Consider the following 10,591-nt stretch of genomic DNA (forward strand, 5'->3'; position numbering starts at 1 on the left):
TGAGGAGGAATGTGCCCTGCACTGCACAATTAAATTTTTAATAGCCATTTCCTTATCCAGATTCACTCCACTCGGAGGACAAGCCCACAAGTGTAATTGAAAAACCACCTAACGTCCAAACAAAAGGTTTTCTATGTCTAAAATTACTTCAACGGATGCATGTAGAAATATCGAAGATGCTTCCTTGAGTCGAACAGTGTCGAATGAAATGTCATCATTTTTGGAAATGTGGTAGCAGATATAATAAAGGGATGACGTGAAATTTCTTACCACAAGAAGCATGAATCTGAGCAATGTGCGCTGGATGCTTCAACATTCACAGAAAATAGACAGATTTTTAGTTATCAATATCTTAAATGGTAGTTCATCTTGTGCATAAGACGAAATGGAAAATTCTGCAACATGGATGAGTTCTTTCAGAAGTTCGTTCGAAATTTCAGCAATAAAGTGGCATCTTCCAGAAATTTTTGGCAGAAAAGAAAACCACTTGATTGAACACAGGAGAGTGAGAGGGGCTATGACAACTTGAAAGTTGTGCTGACAACTGCATTTGGCTTTAGCAATAACCCAAATTTTGTGAAGCCATGCAAACTGAATGCGAATACCAGAAAAATTATTACGGTGTCATTTTACTGCAAGAATATGAGGTGGGTGTTGAGCTTGTGAACATGGACGGAAAATGCAGCCATTCAGCACTTTGAATTTGCTCTGCCATTTGATAAGTTATTGGTTGATTTGATTTGAACATGAAGTCTACGTTCCGGCATGTTCTTGATGACCTTCATCCCAGTGGTAATCAAAAATCTATCTACTTACAGGTTTAAAAAAGCGTAAGAATTCTACATTACATTTTTTTAGCATGATATTTCCAAACTTGCATTTCTTTCAGATAAATCAGTTCTCACCATCACTGTCTAAATGAACCACACCTTATTTTGAACCCTTGCTCTGATGTTCGGTTCAGGGTAGGGCAGGGCTACTCTGTTAATTTTCAAAAAAGAAGGCTGTTTTTCAATAATGTCTGCAGCGTTGAAAGAGACACCGAGGCTTGTGTTGTCTCTGCAAAGGTTCGAAATGTACACATTCAAATTTCTTAAGGTCTCATGGCCTAAATGACTTTTGACAGACTTACTCATATTGACGACAATCCTTTCATTTTTCCTTTGCTTGAGGAGAACCTGTGTGTAAAATGAAATGAAGTTTTTGGAAGTTCAATAATGCAGCTGTATAATATAAAAGCCATTCATTTTGCTGGAAAGAACAACATTTTAATGGACATTTTGGCAAAAGCTAATGTGAATTAAACCAATGTGTTAAACCGTCCTGATTGAAGCAGCTTTAAGTGTGATATCACTGCTCTGTCAATCAATGTGTTTCATTTCATTAACTTTGGTGAGCCATAGAAATTATGTTGAAAAGTTTTTTTCTAATACGATGTCAAACTACCTCTTAAGAATGCCTTTCCATTGTTCAACAGATAGATCACTAGAGAAAGAGAAGAGTAAGATTAGAAAGTTACAACTGAGGGCTGACATGGCACTGTTGTACAATCTCTCACGCTGGGCTAGTTGGCCTGGTTCCAAGTCTCAGTTTCTCCACAGCCCTCTCCTTGCACACGTTTTATTTAAACGGTGGAAACGTGATGCGTTGTACCTACCTGACGGAATAATTTACTCTGCCCATCGAATTTAAGTTTAACTAAAATAATTAGGTCTCTCGTGTTTCTCTCAGAGATTAGTGCCTCTGGAAGCTGGGAGTCATTGTCCCTGATTCTCTCAGGATCACAGAGCTCACTTTAAATGCTGCACAGTGACTTGTTAGTTAGGAATAGTGTGTTTAATGAGATCTACTCACTCCCTCACCAGAGTGTTGGCTTCTATATAAGTCAAGTGCTTTTCAATGCTTTGTCTCATTTTGAATGCTTCTGCTTTCACCTGAAAATGGGATCACAGGCACTTCCGATGGAAATTCTCTTTCCCATTCTTGCAATCCTTGGAATTCCTGGTAAGTGGTTAAACATTCTGTGACATTTTTATTGCTGTTTCTGCGTTGAATTTCGTTTCAGCAATTTGCAGCTGTATCCCACGAATTCATCTCCTGCATATTTGCTGCGTTTACCTGCTCTTCATTAACATCAGTTTCAATTTGAGTGCAGTTTGTCCTAATCCACCCTTTGGTTTGGAAACACCAGTGTTTAGTCTGAACAAAGAGTATTGCAATGAAATGAAATAGATTTAGCTACAGTGAACTGGATGGATAGATTCACAGAAATGCCTGCAATGGCAGAAATTTAAGGGACTAATTCATGCCTCTTGGCAAAAACAAAATATATCCCAGTAAGGAGGAAAGATTCCACAAATGCGATTAACCCAACATGTCAAACAAAGGAAGGTCAGAAGCATATTGAGTTGAAATATAAAGCACACACAGATGCAGAAATCAGCCTTGAAAACTGAGGTAAATTCAGAAGTCAGCAAAGGAGGACTGAAAAGAGAGAGAAAATAAACTGAGAGCCAGCTACCAAGGAATATAAATACTGCCTGTAAGAGCTTTCTTAAATATGTAAAAAGGAAGAGAGTTATCAGAGTGAAAATGAATTGGGGAGATAATCACAAGGTACGGTGAAATGGCAGAGGGCTTAAACAGATATTTTGCATCACACTTTACAGTGGAAGATACTTCGGACATGCCATTGATTCTAAAGAATATAGTGGAGAAACTGATGCCTACCTCAATCACAAAAGAAGGAGGATGAGACAACCTAATGATGTTAAAGGCAAATAAGTTCCCTCGCCCTGATGGCTTGCAGCCTCGGATGAAAAAGAGGTATATACATAAATAATGGATGCATGAGATGGGATTCCCTACAGTATGGAAAGAGGCCCTTTGACCCAACACGTCCATGCTGACCATCCAAAGAGTAACTCATCCCCTCAAATTTATCATTGACTAATGCACATAACACTATGGGCAATTGAGCATGGCCAATTCACTTGACCTTCACATCTTTAGATTAAAAGGGGAGGCCTGCATAGACACCGGGAGAATTTGCAAACGCCAGTCATGCAGTCACCTGAAGTGGGATTTGAAGTCAGGTTCCTAGCGCTGTAAGGTTGCAGTGCTAGCCCATGAGCCACCATGCCACATTGTGTGTAATTGCCCAAAATCCTTGGAATTGAAGTAGTACCAGAATTATTGGTTTCATGCCAGCTGTATTCAAAAAGGCAGGAGGAGGTGTGAGCAAAGAGTAACTGTATCTATCGTTGGAATCAATTACTAAAGATGGGATAGCACTATATTCGAAAAATATTAATCTCATCCAGCAGACAGGACAGCTTTATGAAAGTGAAATTTTGTTTGACAAATTGGTTTGATTGTTTTGAGGAAGACTCAACCAGAATAGGTATAGAGGCAACTGTAGATGTGTTCTACTTGACGTTTCAGAATCCCCTCAACAAGGTAGCCATCGATGGTTCAGCCATTAAATAAGATCTCCATGTTATTGGAGGTCGTGCATTGCTATGGATAGAGACTTGACCACACGCCAAGAAGTAATGATTGAGGCTAAGTGTTTTTAATTGATGTTGGCGTTCTATGAACATTGGAGTTCCACAGGGATCTGGGACTGCAACTTTTTGCAGTATACATTAATGCTTGAAGGAAGAAAGTGAATGCACGATAGCCAAATTTGCAGATGACCCCAAACATAAGTGAAAGGCAGATAATGAGAGGTACATCAACGGTTTACAGCGAGATATTGATGCGGATTGAGGGCAACAAGTTGGCAAATGGAGTCAAACATGTGATCACGTGAAGATGTTCATTCTGGAAAGTAGAACAAGAGACAGGGCTTTATTTCATGAAAAAACTGCAGAAAGCTGGAACAAAAAGGGATACTCATGCATCGAACACACAAAGCTAGCACACAGGTGCAGCCGGTAATCTGGAAGGAAATGGAATGTTAACCCTAATTTCAAGAGTTGATTTGATTTGATTTATTTTAGTCGCATGTACCTGAGTACAGTTAAAAAAAAAGTTTGATTCGCTAGCAGTACGGACAGATCATAGCAAAGAATACCACAGAGATCATGGGTGTTCAGATGATCTGAAACGTACAGGTTACAAATGCACAGGGATTTTGCAACACAAGATCAACATTAGCAAGGTCAACATTATTTCAAGTTAGAGAGGCCATTCAGCACTCAAATATTCAGAAGCTGTTCTTGAACCTGTTCATACGTGTATTCAAGTTGGAGTGTAAGAGTAGGGAAGTCTTATTTCTATTCTACAATTTGTTGGTGAGACCACATGAGGATTTCTGTGAGCAGTTTTGATTCTGTTATTGAAAGTAAGATAACATTTCATAAAAATCAGATCAAAGAGGGATTTTTAGGTCGATCACATATATGGAGGGAATGTTTAATGACTAACGGCTAAACGTTTTGTGAGTCCACTAAATGGATTTTAAAAGAACGAGAGGTGATCTCGTTTAGAAATATCAGATTCTGCAGGGGCTTGTCAGGGTAAATGTTGTGAAGAGGTTTCCACTGATGGGAGAGTGCTTTAACTTTTTCTGCTTCCACCTGAAAATGGTATCAAAAGTACTTTGTGATGGAAATTGTCAATCTCATTCTTGTGATCCTTGAAATTCCTGTTAACTGGTGACGACCTGTTGCGACATTCATCTTGTCTGTTCTATTTTGCGAGACCTAAAAGGGCATAGTTTCAGAAGAAAGGCGTGTCAATTTCAGACTGTGATGAGAAGGAACGCTTTCTCTCCAGGGTTTGTGAGCACGAGGGAGCTATGCAGGGAGGGTCCTTATGTATATTTAATGCTGATGTCGACAGATTATTGATGACAGTGGCAGGCATTTTAAAAAGGCAACTTTTTTGACGGTCTTTAACCAGAGAAAAGGAATGCTGGAACACATGGATTAGGAATAGGAATAGAACAATTGGTCGTTTGAACACCTTTTGACTTTTGGGAGGATACTGGCTGATCGAAATGAGTTGCATCATCCCACCTGCGTTCCATGGGGATCTACTCATTGATGTGCACAATTAATCCAACTCAGTCTCATAGGCCCAGCCCTCACGACCTTCAGAGGAAGAGGATTTCACATCATCACCATTCTCTGAGGGAATAAAAACCTCCTTATCTCTGTTTGAAAAGAGAAACTGCTTATCGTTAAACCGTGTCCCTTTCTTTAGATCCTTCCTCTCAAGAAGAAACTAGCTCCTGGTATTCTAATTATTCCATTCCCATCAAGGTTTTAGATGTTTCAATGAGATCACGACATTCTTTTGGACTCAAACTCATATAGGCATAACCTTTCTTCGGAAAACTAGGCTTTAATCCTTGGAATGAGACAAATGAATCCTCTCTGAGCTGCTTCAAAAGCAATAAGATTTGTTTTCTTGAAACGGGAGATTAAGTGATGCAAAGTGTTAACCACTTTTATGTTATTCCTGAAATCGTCTTGCAATTAGTCTAACCTTATCCCTAACCTTAACCTAATTACGCCCAGGATAGAGACCATGGATTACAAATGAAATGTCATTGTTCTTCACCGTTGTACAAGTATATAATTGCAAAAAGCATCCCACAGTCTTGACTGTCAATCGCTGGTAGTGTGCTTCCATGATGGGCGTTTTGATGCATCTCACGATTGGATTTTCTTTACAGCGAACCTGATGACAGTGCTGATTCTTTCCCAAGGGAAGTGCGGCCTTTCCGAAGGAGTCACCCGTTACATGATTGCCATGGCAGCGGTAGATCTTATGGTCATTGTCTTCAACGTGATTGTGAGCCAGATCATCATGGACTTTTTCCCGGGCTCGCTGCTGAACTATACTCTGGCCTGCCGACTCAAAGTCTTCATGCAAGGGCTCAGCCTCCAACTCTCCATCTGGTTTACCATCGCCTTCACCTTTGACCGCTTCGTAGCAATTTGCTGCAATAAATTAAAGGCATGTTATTGCACAAAAAGAACAGCCAATATCGTTATAATCATCATGAGTGCTCTTAACATTACGGTCAACATTCCCTTGCCTTTTCGATATGAGCCCACTCATGTTCTGAACAATGTACAGTGGGGCTGCCGTACAGTCGCCAGTTACCACACTTCACTGGCCTGGGCAGCTCACCGGTGGCTCACCAACATCTCAAACATGTTTCTTCCAATCCCCCTGCTGCTACTGTTGAACTCTCTCACTGCCCACCACATTCTAGTGGCCAGCAGAGCTCGCCGGGCTCTGAAGAGCAGCAGAGGTGGTGCTGGGAAAATGGGCAGAGACCCTGTGCTGAAGAGCAGAAGGACCTCCATTGTTCTGCTCTTCACCATTTCTGGATGCTTCATGGTGCTGTCGGCGCCCATTACTGTCATTCACATCTGTGTCGGTGTTACCCACACAGTGACTTACCAAGGTTCAACTTCGCTCTATACGGCAATCAGGGTTGCGTTCCTACTGATGTGCACCAGCTCCTGTACAAATACCTGCATTTACGCACTGACCCAGAAGAGATTCAGAGAGGAGATGACACATGTTCTAAAATTTCCCTCCACCCTGCTGCGTAAACCACGTAAATAATTGACATTGACATGATGAGGTGCTGATGTAATGATAACTTCACTGGACCAGTAATCCAGAAACCAAAGCTTAAATCTTGGAGACTCAGTTTCAAATAACATCATTTGTGAAATTTCCATTCAATAAAATGCTATTTTATGGTGACCATCTGGCTGTTAGATTTCGTCAAACTGAAAGCTAGCTGTCTTCTCAGAATTAAGGGGCAGAATTCTGATATCTCTACCTGGTCTGTCTACCAGTGGTATCAGGGTAAAACAAGGACTGCAGATGTTGGAAACCAGAGTCTAGATTAGATGGTGCTGAAAAAGCACAGCATGTCAGGTAGCATCTGGTCCTGCTCCTCGGATGCTGTACTTTTCCAGCACCTCTCTAATCTAGACCAGTAGCATCAGGCTTATGGCCATCTGGGTTACTCATTGCTGCTCTTTGGGTAATATATGCCAACCTCACTGATGATAACAGTATTTCAAATGAACAAAGTAGATTTATACCCTCATATAATTTTTATAATTCTCAATGCAATCCATCTGGTCCTGAAACTTGGACGTACACCCAACTATTTCAGAGTTGTGGTACAGTCACGGAAACAGACCCTTCAGTCAAACATGTCCATGCCTACCAGATATTCTAAACTAATCTAGTCCCATTTGCTAGCACTTGGCAAATTCCCTTTAAACCCTTCCTATTCATATACCCATCCAGATGCCTTTTATGTTGTGATTGTACCAGTCTCCACCACTTCCTTTGGCAGCTCATTCCACACACGCACCATACTCTGTGTGAAAAAGTTAGGTTCCTTTTAAATCTTTCCTCTCTTACCCTAATTCTCTGGCCTGTACTTCTGGATTCTGACCCCCCCCCCCCCCCCCCCAGGGAAAATGTCTCTTTATTCTATCCTTGCCCCTCATGCTTTTGTATGCCTCTCTAAGTTCACCCCTAAGCCTCTGATGCTCTAGGGAAAACAACCCCAGTCTATTGAAACTCTCAATGTAGCTCAAACCCTCCAACCCTGGCAACATCCTTGTAAATTCTTTCTGAACGTATGATCAGATTGGTTCAACTACCTGCAAATGTTGGGACTCACAATACATTTAAATCAGACATTAGCAAGACCACGATTATCGAATTTAAAGTGGGTTTGGCAGCCACATTTACAGTTTACGGGCCATGCTGATTTTGTCAAAGAGATTAATTAGGAAATGCCAGATACAAGTCCCTGAAACTCCTATTCTCACACAAGTAGATGGGATACCTGAGGCTCATACTGTCGTCAGATTTTAGAGAGAATGGATTTAAACCAGCTGGAGGGAGAAGCAGGATAACAGCCGGCTGATAATGAATGCAAAATTTAACAAACAGAGAGCCAGTACCGTCAGTTTAGATTTATATTTACTGGAGGCTGCATATTGTTATGGGCCAGGCCCGATCTACTCAAAGCATTTCAAGAAGGTAGCCTTGACCCTAACTTTTTCTTTGTTTAAAGGCACATGTGTCGTGGATTAACCAGGAGTATTGCAGCTGGTCGATCCGCTCAGCTTTAAGCAAAACAGAATTTAGTTAAGTGCTGAAACACAAATGAAAGAAAACATAATTTAGAAGAGCTCCACCATTTGAAAACCCAACCGACTCGACATAGCAAATTAACAAGGAGCTGTTCCAATTATCGCAACATCCCATAAACACATTCACTGGTAAAACATAATTTCAAACACTGCTTCTTTCAATCAAGAGGTATTTCAGAGAGAGAAGCCAGTAAAGATCATTTGCTAAAGCATGGAACATTTATTCCACCGTAGAAGCTTCTGCTCCAGCTACCATCAGCTTCCCCGCTACAAGTAAAGCAAACCAGAAACAAAACTGAACTGCCAGAATTGGCCACTCTCCTCCCATTGTTAAACGATACAATTTACCTCTTGAGAATAATTACAAAACCCTCGCACACACAGGAACCTGTCCACTGGAGGAAAACAGGAACTTGTTCAAACATTCAAAGAAACTGAATCTTTGGGGAGAATTGTTGAGTTATTTTGTGCCACAGCTTTTGGAAATATTCATTTTGGAGCTCAATGGTCCTCAGCGACATTGACAGGTTGATGTTGCAAATTGTTCTTTCGAAATAAGGACAGGTGGAAATGAGTTTCTTTTTGTTGAAAAGAGAGTGGGAAATTGGAATCGAAGATCTTGGTGCATTTGGAGATATTTCGTGTCAAAGCAAAGTACAAAGAGACTGGTAAATGTGGTAGAGAAGAGACATAGATCAAGTGCAGCTGCTAATTACAGAACGACAAGTTCTGACTGAAAGCAAAAACATGAAACAGAAAGAACATATACTCAGTGGGTTTTAGTAAAAGGAAATTATCTTAGTGGAGGAGAGAATCAAAGTCTGAATTTGTCAAATTCAATATTGAGCCCAAAAACCTGTAAACGAACCCCAGAGAAAATTAGATGCTGTTCCTTGAACTTGTGTTTGTCATCACTGGAAAGCTGTTGTGGTCAGGCACTAACTGTGTACACATGTGAACAGGATGGTGCACCGAAAGTAGTATGTGAATGGTCTCCCTAGTGCACAAAAGACTGTGTTGAGGGTAGTCAATACAGCAAGGATGCACTCTACACTAATTCACCTGGAAGGAGAGTTTGGGAATTTAGACAATAAGCAGGAAGGAGACAAAAAGATAAGTCCAACACGTGGGAAGTGATTGACAAATTTGGAGTAATGGAGGAAAGATCTAAAGTCTGCTGATATGATTGGTCCACTTGGAATGATGACAAGGGTGGAAGGATGTATACGATGGTGACGAAACATCCTTTGAATGCACTGCTAGTTGTATGGATAGTGAGGATAAGGGATATACTCTGATGGGTTTGACAGGAGTCTTCCTCTGCAGGTGCTGTCAGATCGTCTGCATTTTTTCAGCACTTCGTTTCTATGCCCGATCTCCAGCAGCTGTAGTACCTTGCTTTAGCGTTGATCTGTCTTTTGCAGAATGAGGAGAAAATAAGAAGATAAGATGGTGGAGCATTAGCCTGGTGAGTAAGCTCCACAATTCAATGACATTATATTTGATAATCATCAATAGATATATTAGGAAATGAGGAGGTGCAACAAGTCTTGGGTGTCCTTGTACACCAGTCCCTTAAACTAAACATGCAGTTGCAATAGTTAGTGAAAAAGCAAAAGAAATGTTGACTTCATAACGGGAACTTTTGACAAATGGGACAGGGGTGACTTGCTGCAATTTTTATAGCCTTGGTGAGACCACACTTGGACTATTGTGCGGGACTTTTGGTCTAATTAGCTTATGAAGTATCTTTTGGTGATGGAAGAACTATGACGTAAATTTCCCAGATTGACACCTGCGATGGGAGAACTTTCATTTGAAGACAGACCGGATCATTTCAGGTTATTTTCACTGAAGTTTAGAGGATTGAGGGGTATCTCATAATGGCAAAATTCCATGAAATTTGATATAAAACTATAAAATTCTGTAAGGGCGAGACAAGGCACGAATCAGAGCAATGTTCCAAAGACTTGTATTCAAGAACCTGAGCTCACAGTCCTAGCACACTGAATCGACTATTTAAGACTGTGATAGTGAGAAGATTCTTCACCGAACGAGTTGTGAGCCTTTGGATTCCCTGCCACAAGAAGCGGTCGAGACTAAATTCTTGGATGCTTTCAAGAATGAGTGAAGTTTGTTCTTCAGGCTGCAGGTATCTAAGGGTTTTGGAAGAGAGCAAGAAACGGTATTGATTTGCATGCAGTTCTGACTCTCAGAATATCAAAATAGTCGTACTTTTAAAATCGAGAGCTGGGGTATTGTTGAATGTGTTAAGAGTAAATCAAAAGTCATGAATTTACTGAATGACACAACGTGAAATGAAAACAAAATCACAATTTTGCAGGTTTTCGTTTTCTCATAATTAAACCAAATATGTAATTGGTTTACTCATGATAAAACAGGTACAACATTGAATTATCTAATGCACTCACAGTGCA

The 10,591-nt window shown here is 40.6% G+C and overlaps 1 protein-coding gene across 1 annotated transcript; it reads left to right on the forward strand.

Moving 5' to 3' along the window:
• The first annotated feature begins 5,694 nt into the window (after positions 1 to 5,694).
• Positions 5,695 to 6,591, forward strand: LOC132832550 (probable G-protein coupled receptor 139). The gene has a single exon (XM_060850640.1). The coding sequence runs from the start codon at positions 5,695 to 5,697 to the stop codon at positions 6,589 to 6,591; it is 897 nt and encodes a 298-aa protein (XP_060706623.1).
• Positions 6,592 to 10,591: the final 4,000 nt, after the last annotated feature.

This window comes from Hemiscyllium ocellatum, chromosome 35 (assembly GCF_020745735.1).
Source record: "Hemiscyllium ocellatum isolate sHemOce1 chromosome 35, sHemOce1.pat.X.cur, whole genome shotgun sequence".
Classification (NCBI taxonomy): domain Eukaryota; kingdom Metazoa; phylum Chordata; class Chondrichthyes; order Orectolobiformes; family Hemiscylliidae; genus Hemiscyllium; species Hemiscyllium ocellatum.

Coding starts and splice junctions, on each gene's coding strand:
- LOC132832550 (XM_060850640.1), top strand. CDS start 5,695: ATGACAGTGCTGATTCTTTCCCAAGGGAAGTGCGGCCTTTCCGAAGGA.